Genomic DNA, 20,369 nt, shown 5'->3' on the forward strand with positions numbered 1-20,369 from the left:
GATGTTCTGAAGGCCAAAAAATTAGATAACAATAGCTTGAAAACCATGTCACTTGGCACCGCTGCGGATTGAAGAACACACTGACACAAAGACTAAAAGACGGGACGAAGCCGTAGCCGAAGCCTCGCGCCAGTTTCATATGTTTTAAAGGTTAATCACATATTTTTTTAGGGGGGGCTGATGCATAAGTTCATAAAAAAGGGCCTAGTGAGGCCCATGGTTATGACAGTATTAGCCTACTTGATCAATTTACACTAAACAGCTATCTCTGATGTAAAAAAAAATTTATTCAAATGAACTGCTATAATGTTCTGCACCTGAAATGAGCATGGCGTGTGGTCCGTCCAGTACTAATATTCAGTGTAATGTTTTTCTCAACCTTATGATAGAGCGACCAGCTTAGTAGAGAACAAGTCCTACAAGTAACCAATAAGTAGGCTAACATACCTGTATATTTCGCTTTCTTTTTTTATATTTTCTCGTTTTTCTTTTTACGATACTGAGCCCCTGATGGCTTTGACCTTTTCATGATGATGAAACTAAAGCACGCTGTAACGAGTAGAAATATAGTGTGGCCCCTTTAAGAGAGTTGCGCGCGCTCCCTGCAAACGAAGTCTGCATTTTGTGAATGTGCGCACTGAGTCTTGAGCTCCCATGTGTGGGGATTATTATGGGAGTTCAGCGGGGAATAAAGTGATGTTAATCGCCTCCGTGTTTACATCCACTCCAGTTACATTAAGTGAGCTATCCGCATTTTTCACTCGGACACAAGCGTTACAACGCCACGGATGACGACGTTCCCTGCCGCCCTCTACATGATCTCATTTCATTACAGCAGCGCCTCTATCACCATGGCGACTTCACTCCAATAATCGCAACTAATCATAATGCCTTGAAATAGCAAAAGTACGAAATATTAATAATAAAATATATATGAAATAACTAAAAAATCTTGTTGGGGCGGGGGCTCACTGGCGCCCCCCAGCTGTTGGCGCCCTAGGCGACCGCCTAGTTTGCCTATGCCTAGAAACGGCACTGGATACATGATGTGGATACTGGATAGGTGAATCTTCTCCCTAATAGGATACAATACATCCAGACCTTGATCAATATGGAGAATGTACCCTTGTTAACACTGCGTTGCTGTCTCCTTTAAAATATTTTTTTAACATTTAAATAGAAGTGGGATGGCTGCTCTTCTGCAAGATATGTCTAATGGAATAATGTGATGGACCGTAAAATGACCCTCTTTGCATTATAATGCTTATAGGTGCTTTACATACATGTTTGTGTGTTTGGTGTGCATTCATGTGGTCCAGTTGGTTGAATCACTCCATTAAGCTACTCCTTTGGTGTTGAGAAACTGGGCCAACTAAATCAATTACCCTATTCACTAACGAATAGAGGCAATTTGCATAATAAGCCTCAGAATGTGCTGAGGTTATATTGATAGGAGACAAGTATGGTTTTGTGATTAGATTGTGCATTATTGTCTTATTGACCCTCCACGGCAGGCCATGATGATTTTCATTACAGCTCAAATTGAGCTGGATAGTTAGCATCTGGAAGAGATGAGAGGAGTTAATCAATTTAGCTATGAGGACACACACACACATACACGTTGACTCGCTTTTGCAAATCCCGACCCACATAAACTCATCCCACCCCCCACCCCGCCACAAACAAATTTCCCTTGTCAACTACCTCCAGAAAGCACAATTACATCCACCCGTACAGTATTAGCACTTTCTCTCCCTTTAATCCAGCAGATACAAAGACTTGCACACACACTTTTGCAGCAAATTTGATGGAATTGAACTCTTGCTGTGGGTAATTTCTCTCACTCTGCAAGGTCAAGTGGAAAAGTGCTCTCCCAGTCAGAGTCTATTTGTATCAAACATCCTTTCTTTATCTCCAGAAGACATAATGCGCACACGCACACAAACAAACAAACAAACAGCTTCCTCTCATGTAAATACATGTTGCCTTTTTGCTTACTTTTTAGATGTCCATTCTTATTTGAAAATTGACATCAAACAAAGATTGGCCAAAATGTCGGTACTGAAAAAATAGTGAGATCAAAATTCAAAAATGTATGTTTTGTGATGTGATATTTAGACAGAAATGTATTAATTTGTTACTGGAGAATGTATCAATAAAAAAAGCGCCTAAACAAAATTGCATGGGATTTATTTTTTTTGGAAACATTTTTGTGATATCAACTTAAAATTTTTAACACAGCTTGGTTAGACATATGGCTTTGATTTTATAGTAATTGTCAGTGGTGGAGGAAGTACTGAATCTCAGTACTTAAGTTAAAGTACAAGTAACCAGAGACATATTTACTTCAGTAAAGGTAGAAGTTCTACAATGACAACCATACTTGCGTAAAAAGTACCTGGTTTTAAATGTACTTTAAGAATTAAAAGTAAAAGTACTTGCATAGCATTTTATTCTCTTAATGTCTATATTCTAGTAATTAAAAAGAAGAAAACAGTATGGGCTCTAGCATTTTAATTAAGTTAGTTTTGGGTTAATGTAATTGTGCTTACCATCTGTTGCCCAGTTTATATTCTGACTTACAATTTTGGTTATCTATCATGATCTGCACTGTTAAATATCATTATTCTCATCAGCTTTGATGTATTTAAATCTTCATATTTATGATATGTTTTCCTTTTATAAAGCACATTTTTCCCTAATCTTATTGAATATAGGCTATGCTTCAGCTTTCCCTTTATATTCTTAAATTTGATCAATAAATTAAATTAGACTAAGATTCTATAGGGCTGTTACCAATCAAATTAATTAATTTACACTGAAAAGTTCAAGTTTACACTGAAAAATTTAACTGCATTAAATTATGTTAATGAGATTGTTTTAAATATATATTTTTAATACAAATAAGAAATGTTGGAAAGAATGTTTAAACATGAAACTTATCCACCAGTAGGTGGCGGCAGGTCTTAATGAGTGAATCATTGAGTCGATTCGTTCAAACGACTGATTCGTTCATGAATGAGGCAGTCGTTTATGAATAGGTCATTTCATCTTTGATTCATTCAAAACACAAAATCATTCAGTAACACACACTGTTGTTGTTGTTATGGTTCTGGTGTGGAAATATGATCTGATCTTGGAAATATTTTCGCTGCTGAAATAAAACAAAAGCAGTTAATATTGCACCTAAAATGTAAGTGACTTGATGTTAATTAATTGTTTATGGAGCTGTCATATGAAATCAGCGTCACATTTTCAGTCATGATGGTATTCAGGAAAACAGCACTCTTGGTTGTGTTGTGATGTGTTTTAACTGTATTATATGTTATAAAATATAAAAACTTCACATTATGAATTTTTCCTGCAATATGTTACTGAGTTTCTTTGTGTGAGTGGTGCTGATTCGTTTACCAAATCTTCCATGATCATCTTGTCTGTCCGATCTTCGCTCTCATGATAAATGAAATCTGCCCCCTGCTGCGTTTGTGCTGCGACACTTGTTCGGATCATTAATTATTAAGCAGATATGTTCAGTTTTTATCTGTACTGTCTGTTCTCTAACTGAACTAAATTATTTACATTCTATTATGCTATAAAAAAAAAAAAATTGCGATGCCACGGTGTGATTTGTTCTGAACAGCAACACCGTCTATCATAGCAAGTCTTGTACAGTCCATTTAATTTCAGCAATAATCGACCCAGTGTCGTCTTTAACGTCTTTTATCCGAGTAACTGTTATTTTGATGGAAATTTAAGAGTAAAATTACTTTACTAGTTACTTGAAAAAAGTAAACTGATTGTGTTAAAGTCACATTACCCCCCCCCCCCCCCCCCCCACACACACACACACACACTGATCTTAATGCTTTATTTATCTCTCGTGTCTGATTTAAAGGGTACAGAATGCTCTATCAATGAGTTATAGCCGAAGAAAATAAGCATAATTTTTACCCTGTAAATATCAATAACAGCTTCAACTTTTCAATGTTGGCAAGTAACCATAACATAAGTTGGACAATACGCGGCTAGGTGTGCATACACACACACACACACACACACACACACACACACACACACACACACACACACACACACACACACACACACACACACACACACACACACACACACTTTGATGGCTCACTGTCTTCCAAACATTGTGCTCCATTTCCCAGAATGCTGTCCCTTGCAACAAAGAGTGTATATTCAGCTGTGAACACTAAGCAGACAGCTTTCATAAAGAAATGACCTTCCAGGATATAGAGGATGCAGTTGTTTTTGTTCTCCCCAGAGCTGCTCCATCCTAATGTTATTCTGGCATATTTTTTTTAATCTGACTTTTTCAGTGTTCGCTCTATGGAGAAGGCCCGTGCTGAGCTCCTTCCCGAGATCGCTCAACTGCGTGCCAAAGCTCAAGAAGAACAGAAGAAACGAGAGAACCAGGATTCGCTGGTTCGTCGCCTGCAGAAGAGAGTCCTACTGCTCACCAAGGTGAAAAGCATATAAACAAACATCTCGTCAAAACAAAACTGTTCATACTTTGTAAACTTATATGAGTTTCATAAACAAATACTTCCTCTGCAGTGCAAAATGTCTATTTTTCTCTAGAAAAATAGATGGGTAATACTTTTTGCCCATTTTTAAAACCAGATGTGTCCAATTTATCAACAACTAAGAAAGTATTGTATTACATTTACCACATTTCATTATTTAGCACATTAATTTTCAGTTCTGCTATATGGTAATACTATATACCAAATTATTTATACTGCATTGCTGCAGTAATTCAGGCAAAATGAGCCCCAACTAAGTATTGAGTGCTGTACATTCTCATACTTTTATGCTCATACTTTGTAGTTGACCAAGATTTCTAAAAATCCTTTCTTTGTATTGGTCTTAAGTAATATTCAAATTTTCTGAGATACTGAATCTAGGATTTTCCTTAGGTGTCGGTTATAATAATCAAAATTAAAAGAAATAAACATTTGAAATACATCAGTCTGTGTGTAATGAATGAATATAATATACAAGTTTCACTTTTTGAATGGAATTAGTGAAATACATTTTTTTTATGATATTCTAATTATATGACCAGCACCTATATATCACATGACCTGTTTGCCTGTTCCCTTTTACCTAAACCAAACAACATCAAATTCTATAAGGCACAGGTAACAAGTAGTAGGTTCACACATTCACACAGCAAAATATAAATATCGAAACAAATGAACAAACACTCTGCACGTGGCAATGGATTGGGCGAGGTTTACAACCTCCTGATGATAATTGGAAGTCAATAGTACGACAGAGACAGAGACATAGACGGAGAGAGCGCCACAGAAAATAAAACACCAATGCATGTGGAACATAACCCAAAACTTAAAATCATGTCATCATCTACTCTCCTTCATGTCAATCCTAGCATAAGACTTTTGTACATCTTCAAAACACAGATATTTTTAATGAACCTAAAAGATTTCATTATTTGAAAAGTGAAGGCAATTGCCCCTCATTTGGAAGTGAAGGCAAACCTCTGATGCTTGAATGTTCATGCAGACATTGTAAAATAATTCCATATGAATCGAGCAGTTGTTTTTAAAATAATGAGCTTTATTCTCACACATCGAACAAGCACATTTGCTGTTAGCATATTTAATGTGTTTTCGCATGTACTTTGATCAGTGTTTATATGTGAATAATATCTTAAATTAAACCCGTTCATCATATAAAGGGTTTGTATATTAATTAATTAAATTAAAGTAAATTAATTTGTGTTTCGAAGATGGGTCTGAAGCGATATGAGGGTGAGTAAATAAGTGAAGGAAAATAGTCATTAGAAAGTCTAATATGACCCATTGTCTCCTCCACAATCTCATAGACAGTGTGGGTGGCTTTAACTCCCTTAGAAATCTAGAATGTGTCCAACATCCTGACTTGAAGTTCTTTCCAAAGGCTAGAATGAAATTTAGATAAATTGCTGGAATAATACTCTTTTTCATAGTTTTTTCATCTGCTTGGTTAATTGGTAATTAATAAAAGGCTTGAATAAACTTGAATCATGTATCCTAAATAGGTGGGTTTTTTTTTTATTGAGGTCAATGTTTGGGTGTAATGATGTTTACACTGGAGACATTCAGAGCATCCTTACCTCCAGCCTTCCAGTCTGGAAACTGCCCTAAACACACATGGAAAATTAGAGCTGTCAGAACAAGTAATTAAGTGTAAGGATAAGCAAACACGCTCTCATATTTGTCTTTTCAGTTGTTAATTACGTTGATGGCAAACTGTGCTAAGTAAAATGTTATTCACAAATCAGTTTGTCCAGTAAACTGATTTGTGTACGGCTAATTAAGCAGAACAGTATTTAAACATGGGATAAAGAGCTTTTTAAGATCAAGAAAAAGTTCAGTAGTGCTCAAACTTTTAAGTAGTACAGTATATGATGACAAAGCGTGTTTACACACACAGTTCCATAAAACAAATAAAATTGACAAGCTAAAGTTTGGAGGCTGTTTGTCACTAGCCATTATTGACAACTTTAGCACTTCATCTGCTGCAGAACCAGGAAAAGTGCATCAGCTGTCTTTAGAAGATTAACAGTTTTCTAGCTATGATTAAAAGCCATGCTAAAAAGGTTTTATTGTAGCATTGACCCAAGTTCTTCAGTAAATGAAGATCCATAGTAGAAAAAAAAAAACTGCAGTGCGGCATAGATTTGTTTCTTCACTCACTCACCCACATAGATTCTCTCTTCGGCACAGAAGCTCTCAGGCCAGTGGCAAAATAATAGAGTCCTAAATGAGAGTTTGCTATCTGTGGGACGAATGAGGTGAGTTTAAGATAACAGCACACGTGAATTTCATTACAATAGAAGCAGAAAACTAGCTTTTGGTGTGTGTGTGTGTGTGTGATGATTTTGATATGTGTCGGTGTGTTGAATCCCTTAGGTGGTATAACTCATATTAAAAGAAAGACCTGACCTGTTTTCATGACTTCAGATAATAAAGCGGATACCTCTTTGACCTTTACAAAGTACTGCAGAGCTACAAATGAAACTGACATAAAGTTTTCAATATTTTCATAACTTTGAGTTTTTGATAGCCAGGGTTTATAACGTATGATAAACAGCTGGATGAATCTCATTATAAACATGTCTGTGATATTTGATTCCAAAATTGATGGGGAGAAACAATTGTATTGTGCTTTGAAGATGAACTATACTACTGTAATAAAAAAATAAAACTTACAATTGTAAACACCACCATATTATAATACACCATAATATGGGAAAAAAAAAATCTACTGGCATATTGTACATTTAAAAAAAGATAAATTATAATTAACTTTTGAAGTTACGTCAGATGAACTTAACTAAAGCTCCACAAATGCATCATTAACTTTTCCTTTAAACGGATGTTAAAGGTCTGTTAGTGAAATCTTCTATTCAGCATTAACCTTCACAACCTTTCTAGTTTGGGTGCATGTATGTGCATGCGTCTGTTGGCGTTTTAGCATTCTCAGTTGACACTCCGTATAATGAATCACAATGTTATATTGATCCTGCTGTTTTCGGCTTTAGAGACTAGACTAGATTTAATTTTGGTTTAATCGACTCTAAAATGAGATATTTACACAGATGACTCAGACTCCGAAGGGAGCTCGTTCACCCCATTAATTCTCCTCTAATTTTTCTTCCATCTCTCCTCTTGTATTTAGAGCAATACAATGGCATTTAAAATGATGCCTGCCTATTAAATTGTACTACAAGGTTGACCGGTAAAGCATGTGAAATAAGTTGTAGTAATTAAATTTATATTAAGACAGTGAGCAGATTATTTTATTTTATTATTTTTTTATTTTACATGCTCACCCTACAATTAAAATCAGCATCATTTGTTTATGCTTCTGCAAGCATCTCAGATAGTTCTGCTTCCACACAGATGACTATGCATGATGTCTTTGGATTGTACTGACCTAGCTTGGCCTGAATTGAGTTGAAACTTGTGCTTTTGTATGTGGGTCAGGAGCGCGATGGAATGAGGGCCATATTGGAGTCGTATGACAGCGAGCTGGCCACAAGTGAATACTCCCCTCAGCTCACGCTCCGGGTCAAGGAGGCAGAGGACATGTTGCAGAAAGTCCAGAATCACAACACTGACATGGAGGTGAGAACTTCATTAACCATAATGCAAACTCAAGCAGTTATTTTGAATAAATATGGTCAATATACTGATTCAATGATTTGTCCAAGTGTGGATAATCTGGGTATTTACAGGTCAGAGTATTGGTTGAGACGATAGGTAGAGATGTGGCGAAAGGTCATTTGGTCGCAAAAGCTGCCTGTTAGGGTGTGAGGTAGGGTTAGGAATTATGCTGCATCCCAATTCACCTACTTATACTGTGCTCTTAAAGTATGTACTCTTTTTGTCAAGAAAGCCTACACACTTTTGATTGTAGCAGAAGAGTAGACAAGCTTTGGAACATACTGTCACGTCATAGAAATGCATCTTTTCTCTCTGTTGCTTAGTTACACGCATCCTGTCACATGAACTGATCTGTCAATCATCTTGTCACGGTTAACATCGTCCACATTTAATTTAATTTAATTTCCTACTGCATCAGAGAGAAATGCAGAAGCACATTCTGCCAGTCACGGGTCTTTCTTTCATGCAGAGACTCAACTCATATTAATACATAATGATGCATTTAAAAGTTTATGGCCAAACAAATTTTTATCAAATTTCACGTTGTTGCAGATGGATTACAAGACATAACATTCGCTATCAATTCGTCATGAAATCAAAATTGACCCTATTTATTTTGTTAGTGCATATTACTAGTCTTGTGGTCAACAATTAACCCGTGCGAGTTAATACACAGATTTTTTTTTTTTTTGTCATGTAATCTTTAATCAAAATCTGAAACGTTACTTCCAGTCTAGAGCCAAACCCATGGAAGCATGCAGTGGGTGGGGCTAAAGACTCACGAACACACACACACACATTAAACAAGGCATTACCCCTGGAGAACTTTCTAATCCATATTTGCTGATTGCCAGCAAAACAGACATTTGATGCAGTTTCACTCACCGTCTGCGGTTTCGACTCATGACCGGGAAACAAACAAACACACTTGCAGAACTCCGTTGCTGCTCTGGAACAACAAACTGCATCCGCTGTTTCCTTAACAATGCATTATTTGGGAAGCTGAACAATGTTATTTTTCCCTCAAAACCAAAACCAAAATTCTTCAGTGACATTGATGATTTTGTGGTCTAAAAACAAAATGACAGAAACGTCATGATGGGCGCACTCTTGTTCTCGCTCTCGCTCTGGTTGATGTGCTCACTAACTCATCCAGGTGAAGTGCCCATAAAATGAATTTTCGCCCTTTTATGACATCATACAGACCATACTCTGAAAAAAAAACTTTACGAAACTTGTTGGAATCCTGAAGTCATTGTTGGGGATTTTTGGCCATTTTTAGCATGATAATTCAACTAATTCACAGTGTAAATAAGTCAGAATGCCAGAATTAGTTCACTTTAAAATGAAATTACCCCATTTTCTCATCCTAAAGACATTCTAGGTGTATATGACATTCTTCTTTCTGATGAACACAATCAGTGTTATATCCTGATTTTTCTAAGCTTTATAATGCCAGTGAATTGGGCTCACAGGTTTGAAGCTCAAAAAAGTGCATCCATCCAACATAAATGTATGCAACATTTTTGTTGGCTCCAGAAGGTTAATGAAGGTCTTTTGAAGCGAATCGATAGGTTTGTGTAAGAAAAAAATCCATATTTCACACTTTATAAAATAAATTAGCTAGCTTCCGCCAGACCACCTTCCATGTTGTTCAACTTATGAAATAAAGCATATCTTAGGTATGAGGTAGGATGTAGCATAAGCGTTTTGAATACTTTTGAGAAGGAGTATTATTGGATTTATTAGAATTTGTTATAAAATGTGTGGTTATAATAACTTGTTTCATTCCGATAGACTCAATTGTTTAAAGCCCAGGAGGAAGCAGGCACCTTCAAATTACAAGCTCAGATGGTAAGTCACATCCATCACCATGGAAGCTTCCTTTTAGCATTTATACGATTATGTCAGCTACCGTTTCGATCATAAATATTGATTAAAATATGCACTATAATGCATGCAAAAATGAAAAAACACATAAGGCAGAAGTCAAGGCATTGACAGGAATTACATTGCCACTAGGTCGCAGGTGTTTCATTTGCTCAGATTTACAGTCAGTTATTGTTTTTGACTTACAGTGCTGATCTTTTTGACTTTCATCACTTGCTCAGGTGACTGCTGAACTTGAGGCTCTAAAAGAGCAGCAGATGTCTAATACAGAGAAAAGTACCTTAGCAACAGCAGAAGAAATCAACTCTCTCAGGTAACAGAGAAATGTGATAAGTGAAGCTTCATACTATGTTTCATCTGTGTTTAAAAACATTTATCAAGTTTAATCTGATCATTCTGGAAGCTTGTTTCTGCATACAAAATCACACTATAGGATATAAAGTAATATTGAGCAAAATAGTCACAATTGTGATTGTACAAATGTTTTATTTATTTTTTACTCTTTGGTTAATTAAGGTTACTTGTGATCTATGGAAGCCTATTTCTGCTGGTCACTACAACTCATGTCACTGAAAATCGTCAGCTCTCATTGAAATGTTAATGCCACTTTATCACTGTAAGTCGCTGGCATTGAGAACAGGGCTTTAGACTGAGTGAAACTGAAGTCTGTGGGGTTTTTTTTTCATGGCCTGTTGCATTGCCTAATTACTATGCAAATGTGATTATACTACATTAGCTTTTGTGGCCTTGTTGGAAAGTACGCTTTCGTTTGGTGCCTACTTCCTCCTTTTTACTCTTTCTCTTTGATCCTATAATTATTCTCTATAGAATTTTCATTTCACTAAGCTGTTTACACCTTAATTGAATAGTTGTTGTATTGAATACAAGTCCAAGACCCCACATAGTAATCTGTAAAACCAAAACTAAACCAACCTGAATGTTGTTGTGCTTTCTAAAAATTATTAAGGACACAATGGATCAAAAAGGTTACACCAAGTGTCCGAAAAAAAAAAAAAAAAAATATATATATATATATATATATATATATATATATATATATATATATATATTTTTCCGGACACTTGGTGTAACCTTTTTGATATATATATAAAAAAATCTGAGATAGATAAATGTTCTCAGATTTTGGACCCCACTTTTTATATAATGTTATACACTGCAGTCAACCTCTAGAACTTGAGTTGAACATATTGAATTATGGTTGTTTCACCATACTTGACGGAAAAAATATATATAAATATTATTTATTAAAATGTTTGGACAACATTTTTTTTTACGTATGTGCGTGTTTCTTTTCTTTCTTTCAGACAGAAGATTGAGGAATTGGAGGCAGAACGTCAGCGGCTGGAAGAGCAAAACAACATCCTGGAGATGAGACTAGAGAGGCATAACCTCCAGGTGATGCTTTAATTGTCTGCTAGATTTCCAGTACCTAAAACATTTTTACAGTAGGGATGCAAGTAGTTCACCTCAAAGTTAACATCGGACACACACCGGACGACCCTCTCATTCATTAACATTGGCAGCGTCAAAATACACACTATTCACGCTCCGCTGACACTTGTGACGTTTGATGTGAAACGGGTGTAATGGTGCAGAATCATTGTTATTTAGGTATAAGATTGCATGGGTGTTTGAATGGAGATTGCGATCTTTCAACAAACAGCTCTAAATGATGAATCAATAAATCTATTAAGATTGATAATGAAAAGAATTGCAAACAAACTTGACTGTTAATTGGAAAATGCTCAGTGGCCATCTCTAGTGTTGGGAAATGATCTGATGTTAAACACTTTCAGAAATGGTTGCAGAAAGTTGTGTAATAAATAACTTGGGTTTGTATCATCCTCATCATCACAGGTGATATATAAAGCTCAATGTTTTCTTTTTTTACATGCTAAAGGTGAGGTCATTTTGTTACATTGAGTATGAAAGCATTTTTTTGCTCCATAAAACTTCTTTTTTTCAAAGGTGCAGTCAACTCAGTTTCCCTCTGTTCCTTAACTAACATGACTTTTTTAGTGGTCTAATTGTTAATTGGAAACTTATCCTTGGCATATGCCACTTTAGGACAATTAAAGTGTGTGTGTGTGTGTGTGTCCTTGTTTATATTACATTGTGGGGACCAGCCAGCAGTCCCCACTCCACAATGTAAATGGATTTACAGTTTGTACGTTATAAAAACCATTACGTCTATGGAGAGTCCCCACAAAAGTGAACCAGACGTGTGTGTGTGTGTGTGTGTGTGTGTGTGTGTGTGTGTGTGTGTGTGTGTGTGTGTGTGTTCATGCACAGCCACAGTTCCATTGCCTCTGGTTTCCACTGTAACTCAGGTATATGTGTTTTTTCTCTAAATCGGCACTTGAGATTATTGTTTGCCAGCAAATCTTCACATACTTATAAGTCCTCTTCAAATCACTGAAAAACCTGTTTAAATCTTTCCATTTAGTAAATTACCACCTTACTCATCCTGCTTTTTTCCTTCTCTACATCAACTTATAGTTAAAAAAGTGGTCTAGAATTTGAAAGAAAAATACATATATATGTTGACATGAAATAATTCCCGAACACTGGTCCTTATGGGTTTTGATTGCTCTTCACATATAATATGATTTGCAACTATGGTTGCACAAATTACTCTTGGCATGCTGAGGATTGCTAGCTTTTAATATGCTTTTAAAAATATTAGTTTAATAATAGCACAGTGGTGTTTTTATTTATTTCTGTTAGTCAATAAATAATGTAGAGGCACTTAGTGGAAACTCAGACTATAAGTTCTGTTTAAATATTTATGTTGTTTAGGTATGCGGTTGTGCATTGGTATACTATATATACTAGGGAAGGGGGTATGTCTAAAATCCTCACTGCAATATCAAATAATCTGTACTGTGTTGTATTGTAATTTTTTTCTGTCATTAAATTGAATCCATGTTTTTGGGTAATCCAATGAATGAATACTTAGTCTCATGTGTTATATAATTTTTTTTTTACGTCTTTTTATAAGAAACATAACACGTCACATAGACTTGATTCATTTTTTGCATTATACAAATAAATAAGTCGGATATCAGTTCCAAAACAGCTTCAAATTTGTAATATGTGAACAAAAGATATTAAAGTAGCATTGCAAAACACTTAGTGGCCAGAAGTGATGTTGGAAAATTCCACCCTTTATTCAAATATTATTAAAATTCGTTGAAGATTGTGTAAGCATATTGTGCAATTGTCCTTAGAGTCAATAGTTTTATTTGTGTTAACACAATTAAAAATGCCACTGTGTGGATATTAATAACTGGATATTAGTAAATATTAATAACTGTAAATGTGGTTAATCTCTTACTGTGAGATGATTATTTATTTATTTATTTATTTATTTTTGCATAGTAAATTCTCTTCAGAGAGTTATCTATTTCAGATATTTTCCTTATATTTTGATTAATCAAACTTATAGGGGTCATTAAAACAAATCCCCTCTGGACATCACTTTGGCCTTTTTTTTTTACTGTAATCAGTCCGTTATAGGCGATTTTTAAACATTAAACAAAAAAATTCAAACAAGTCATTGACGTAATGGAAAGATGTAAGGCTACGTCACTTCTCCATCATCTTTGTGATGCGTCTATATTTATCAGTGGCCTCCCATCCATTTATCCTTTCTTTTCACTTCCTGAGTCGATGATGCGATCAGTGGGCTGAAATGCAGTCAGATATGCTCCATTAGACCTCAACGCTGGTGCCAGCCCAAAACAAACTGAAAAGTCTGGAATTCAAGAGCTGCGTCACTCGTTCGTCCTGCTCTCTCAATCACTCAGTCTTCCTAATGTGCTTAGACTCCGGCTCTAATATTTATAGTCCTCTTCTATCCATTAGCCTATCTATGACGCTTCAAGTGTCACAGTAAGAATAAGCGACTTCAAACATACAGTTAATAATATCAACCCACTCCACACTCACACGGTTTTAAGATGGTTTATTTTGGCCCAAGGTCTGCTAACCTTTGCTGTTTTTCATGTATTTTTATTGTTGTCCATGAGTCATTGATGATTCAAGCTGTATTATATTCATCTTGAAGGTTAGAGAGATGTACGCATGGAGTTGTTACCTGTACGAACCATTACCGTTGTCAAGATACTAGCATTTCAGTAGTCTATAGCAATAATGGTGTCATTGTACAATATCAAGTATTTCTCAAATAAATCTTATTTACTTGTTTTGCTTGTTTTGACAGGATTATAATGTAAACCTAATTAAAGTAAAATGTATATTATTGACTTTGTATCAGAGTAACATATATTTTGGCATTTCTGAGTTTGTTAGTGTTACCCTTTATCCCCAACTTTACATGTAACAAAACAATTTTTATAACAAAAATTAACAAAATCTTAGATTTTTAGCAATTGTAGTTGTTTCTGTTCTTTTATCCCCTTCTGTTCTGCAGTTATGTCATCTCTTCCCTCAGTCTCTATTTCTCTTCTCAGCTTTTCTGTCTTCAGCTCAGGGTGATGTAATTTGCTCAGTAATGAGATGTTCAGATCGAGGCATTATTCTTTGATGGGGCCCTTAATTCACCAGAAGGCTCAGTAATGGCTTTTAAACCCCTGAAGTTTTACACCCAAATGAAGAATCGTTCCAGAAGATAAAGCCTTTCGTCTCAGACAGGGATGAACTATATCACTTCTTTGGCCCTTTTGTTTGGAGGATAATTCGGATAAATGTATTTTTTACGGGGGGTGAACCCTTCAGATAAAATTGGACTCGGTTTTAACCCTTCATGGTAACTTGATTTTCAATCATAGACCGTTGAACTACTACAAAAGTTTATGTATTGGTTTAACAAATGAGCTTTTGGCAAATTTATTTCTTTTCAGGTATTTTTTCAGATAACTTTGTGCTAATGAGTGCTTTCTTCATTTGCCTTTTTTTTTTCATTTGATGCAGGAATTTGGATGCTTATAAAAAAACAAAATACAGTTCAAAAGCACTGATGTTCGGATTTGACGAACATCAGTGTTGAGGATTTTAGAAAACAGCATGTTATGTTTCCAGACTTCTTCCATTGTGTCTTTTCAGTTTTATTATAATTTTTATTTATTTATTTGTTTTTCACTTTTATTTTAATGTTAATTTGTTTGATCAAAGTCTACAACCACAATGGTTTTACATGCCAAAATTATTAAAAAGGAATGGTAATTAGCTTTACATTGAGGCCTGTTGTCTGCACTTTTCTTTCGAAGACTGTTTGTTTAAAAGTTTTATAAATTCTTTCCTCTTTGATTTAATAAAATGTATACATTTTTCTTGTAACCTCTTTCCCATGCATTAGGGGGACTATGACCCTGTGAAGACAAAGGTGATCCACTTGCAAATGAACCCGACCAGCATTGCAAAGCAGCAGCGTGCTGAAGATGTGGAACAGCTGAGGGTTGAGTGTCAGCGCTTGAGAGAACGACTCCGAAAAATTGAGGCGAGTGGTGGAATGTCAACAGATGACACTACCCTCATCATCCCACCTTCACAGGAAATACTGGGTAAATACTTTTTTAGGCAACACATTTCAATAGTAGGGTTAGGAAACATCCCCTTTATCTGTGTTCAGTGGCATTGTTGATTTTTTTATTTAATTCTTTTATTTATTGTCTTTTTTTTTCTCTTCCAAACTAAAATTTGATATAAACAGTCCTGCCTTAGGGGTCTCACGTGAATGAAAAAGTATTTCATGTTATTCTGCTGGATTAAGAATGTGTGCAAGCACATCACAAGATCACAAAACACAGTTCCCATGCTTCTTGAAAGTACTTGAATTTCAGACACATGGATTCAAGCCCTGGAAAGTGAAAAGTTTTTGTTTAGACCAATATGAAGATTGACCCTTTTTTCCCCCTCACACAGCTTACACGCATACATAATTGTAAGTGGTAAATTGTGGATTGATAAGGAGCTTATGTGTTTTCAAAATCAATATAGAATAATTATACATTTTCAATGTAGAATAATAAAGCACCTATAACATATTGATTTCAAATATAATCATATGTGAAATCAATATGTATAATCCATTATAATGTTGACCAAATTATTTACCTGTAAGTCTGAAATGTTTGTTTTTTTACAAATATATATATATGCTATATTTTTATAAAAATATGTTCTCAAAACCCAACAGCACAAAAAGTGTCTATTTAGGTTCATAGTAAACTGATCATTTTTGCATTGCTTTAATTTCTATATAATCTTCATATACTTAAAATAAAAACCCATTCCAGCCCAAAATGTTTTAACTGGGCTTTGAGTACTTGGACACCACTGGTAGAAATAACTTAAACAGAGTTATTCTTCCGGTTGGGTTATTGTGGGTGCGTTGACCAGCTATCAAATATATGTGACCAGATGTGAGTTTACATTAGGTCCGTATCTCAATGAAACACTTTGCAAATAAACTAAAAATAAAAATTGTAATTTGGACACATTGATATAGCAAGGATTGTGGAAAAATAGATTCTTCCTAATTTCTACACTGACTTATACATTTTAGCCCTGGCTAAATGTTTAATTGTACTCGAGTGGTGTGTGCTGACGATCCGTATTTCTTTGGGACTCATTTATTTGGTTCATGCTCTCTCTCCTCCAGTCTCTCTCTCTTTTCTTTGGCTAAGGAGGCAAGAGTCTAATTAGGACTCAGACCCATGAGTAAACAAACACCCTGAGGTCTGCTTTTAAATTGGCCGCTGCACTTTTTCTGTATCTATTTGCTATTCACTGATCCTCCTTCATTTTATGACCTAATTTATTTTCCCACCTCAAATGTATGATTACAGGATTTTGTGCTTGCACAAATCTAGTTCAAAATGAGTAGGCAAATGCTTTTTTTCATAAATACTTTAATAATGCTAAGAAGAACAAGTTTTCATAAGCAATAAACAGCTTTTTGAGTTTAAATTCAAACACAGCACGTCAAACACTTCTATAGAACTTTGTTGCTTTTAATTTAATAATTTATCAGTTATTAAAGGGTTAGTTCACCCAAAAATGAAATTGATGTCATTAATGACTCATCCTAATGTCGTTCCACACCCGTAAGACCTCTGTTTATCTTCAGAGCACAGTTTAAGATATTTTAGATTTAGTCCGAGAGCGTATCCAAGTGTATGCGCACTATACTGTCCATGTCCAGAAAGGGAATAAAAACATCATCAAAGTAGTCCATATGTGACATCAGCTGGTTAATTAGAATCTCTTGATGCACCGAAAATACATTTTGGTCCAAACATATCAAAAACTACAACTTTATTCAAGCATTGTCTTCTCTTCCTTGTTTGTGTTCAATCCTCAAATAAAGATTCAAGCGGTTGTGAATCTGTGTATTGATTCGTGATTCAGATCTCATTCCAAACTGCTGAAATCACTTGACACTGGTGATCCGAATCATTGATCGATTCACTGATTCATAACCATTTGAATCTTTATTTGAGGATTTAACACTAACAAGGAAGAGAAGACAATGCTGAATAAAGTTGTAGTTGTTGTTATTTTTGGACCAAAATGTATTTTCGGTGCGTCAAGAGATTCTTATTAACCAACTGATGTCACATATGGACAACTATGATGATGTTTTTATTCCCTTTCTGGACATGGACAGTATAGTGTGTATACACTTGGATACGATCTCGGACTAAATATAAAATATCTTAAACTGTGTTCTGAAGATGAACGGAGGTCTTACGGGTGTGGAACGACATTAGAGAGAGTCATTAATTACATAAATTAATTTTTTGGGTGAACTAACCCTTTAACCTGGATTTGAAACAATTCAAGAAAGTGTCTAATGTGTGCTCATTACTAACACTAAGAAGATTGTGTATCCATATTTTGCATTTTGCAAACTAGCTTTATGCAAAACAATTGATTGTGCCACCGTAGTTGCCATAAATAGTTGCCCCAGAAAGTTAACTTAAAGGAATTACATTTCTGAATGAAAATTAAATTAAATTAATGACTCACCCTAATGTCGTTCCTCACCCATAAGACCTCCCGTTCATCTTCGGGAAACACAGTTTAAGATATTTTATATTTAGTTCGAGAGCTTTAATTAATTAATTAACTAACTGATGTCACATATGGACTACTTTGATTATGTTTTTATTCCCTTTCTGGACATGGACAGTATAGTGTGCATACACTTTCATTGAAGGAACAGAAAAGCTCTCTGACTAAATATAAAATATCTTAAACTGTGTTCTGAAGATGAACGGAGGTCTTACGAGTGTGGAACGACATTAGAGTGAGTCATTAATGACATCAATTACATTTTTTGGTGAACTAACCCTTTAAGTACACTTAAGCCACACTTAATGTATGAATTTCAGTAATAAAAATGATGTGCAGAAAGACAACAAAATTTATTTTAGTGAAATGCATCCTATCATTAATATCCCTATCCAAACAAAGCTTTCTTATATTTAAACAAAAAAACAGGAGAAAATATTGTCCAAGGTTAAATGGAAAAAAAACTAAAACACTATGGGTTAATCTAGTTGAATACTGACCTCCTTCCCAGCAGGGCATCATCTTTAAACACGGTCCATGCAACTTTGATGTAGCCTCAAAGTTCATGACATGATAATTGCAAGTCTACTAATGTAGACGAGGGCCACATTACAGCACTTTTTAATTGCAGCTTATTTTAAAGTTGATTGTGTTGAGAGTTTAGTGTAATATCTATCCTGCTCTCTCTATGAAAAAACGAACAAAGTGATAACGATTTAAAAAGCTTCCAGCAGAGGCAAAAAAGAGAGACATTAACATGATCTATAATTAAAAGTGATCCTGATGAACAGTTAAAGGAAAAGGACAACTGAACAAAAGGCCATTTTCTTCTAGTGTGCAGCACATCAACACATTTAGTTATGTGATGACTGAAACTTTCACAATTTAACTGCACCGCTAGTGTGCAATTACAGTACATAGTAGCAGAACATTTAGCTCTATTTTCTGCAGAACTTTTATTGTTTGTAATAAAATTTTCAGGAAAGCCCATGAGGGAATTAAAATGGCTGTTAAGGCCTCTGTCGTACATACAGAAGCCTTATATTGAAGCTATAAGATACAGTTGCCTTTTGTCTCCTCATTTAAATGGTACATTTCGATCTGATTTGATAAGACCTTGATGAGGGTAGTATGCTTGTTTACTGATCAGAAAATCAACGTGCCTAATAATTTTGCATGCAGTATAAATCAAATGTTGATATCATTTTTTGAGAGCCTGATTACAAAGACAAAAGGCTCACCCTTTAAAGTCACGTCCCAAGCACTTCAACATAAATCAAATACATACAGTACTGTTACACATTATAATTTAATGTGTTGGATTACTTGTTAAATTGACTTCAGATCTTATTCATATTATTTGAATGTTCTTCTGGTTATGACTAAATGTGATCTACATGTTCTCCAGACTTGCGTAAGCAGATGGAAAGTGCAGAACTGAAGAACCAGCGCTTGAAGGAAGTGTTCCAGAAGAAGATTCAAGAGTTCCGCACTGCTTGTTACGTGCTGACCGGGTACCAGATCGACATCACTGTGGAGAACCAGTACCGGCTCACTTCTGTGTACGCTGAGCATATGGAGGATTCATTACTGTTTAAGGTACGTTCATATGCAAGCAAGTTTATAACTACATAACCTATTAAATGCTGGCATACACTCGGACACTCGGGTGGTTGTGAGCCATTGCAGGTTACAAGTCAGTTAATCTGATAATCGTGTCAAAGCAGCTGGTACAACGCTGTATACTGAATTCTTTACTTTACATTCACATGAGCTTTCGTGCTAAACAAAGAGGATTTCTATGTTGCTGCCATAGCTTCGGATTGAAAAAAAAAGAAAAAAAGATGTGTGTGCAAATTATTTAGTGAAAAGCTGAGGTACAGCACAGCCATTCCTTTCAACAAAAACAACTAGAGATAGTTTGTGTATGTGTGTGTGTTTGTCAGTGTATGTGTGTGTTGTAGGGTTGCAGCCACTGGGTTTGTGGGCTAAAATAATATTCATCAGCCTTTAGGACAACTTATTCACTAGTCAAAATCAGACTTCCAAGTTGTTTTAACTTGTTTAGAAATGATCTGGAGATTGTGAGATGCTCATAACATACTCGGCTCGGCATGTAATTCCTCTTACACAACGCGTGCCTCGATCATACAAACATCGATGATTTACGTGTGATTTCTCCAAAGTGAAGCCTGTGAGTTCATACAATAGCAA

General features: G+C 35.4%; 1 protein-coding gene across 1 annotated transcript in view; it reads left to right on the forward strand.

The window, feature by feature from the left end:
* The window catches only part of mad1l1 (mitotic arrest deficient 1 like 1), an 87,990-nt gene that overhangs the window by 22,099 nt on the left and 45,522 nt on the right, over positions 1-20,369 (forward strand). The window contains exons 11-17 of the mRNA XM_067442090.1: positions 4,347-4,491; positions 8,025-8,165; positions 10,002-10,058; positions 10,316-10,407; positions 11,420-11,510; positions 15,436-15,640; positions 19,564-19,754. Coding sequence (XP_067298191.1) covers positions 4,347-4,491; positions 8,025-8,165; positions 10,002-10,058; positions 10,316-10,407; positions 11,420-11,510; positions 15,436-15,640; positions 19,564-19,754 — 922 coding nt within the window. The remainder of the gene's footprint in view (positions 1-4,346; positions 4,492-8,024; positions 8,166-10,001; positions 10,059-10,315; positions 10,408-11,419; positions 11,511-15,435; positions 15,641-19,563; positions 19,755-20,369) is intronic.

The sequence above is a fragment of the Pseudorasbora parva genome, chromosome 4 (assembly GCF_024679245.1).
Source record: "Pseudorasbora parva isolate DD20220531a chromosome 4, ASM2467924v1, whole genome shotgun sequence".
NCBI classification, from domain to species: Eukaryota; Metazoa; Chordata; class Actinopteri; order Cypriniformes; family Gobionidae; genus Pseudorasbora; species Pseudorasbora parva.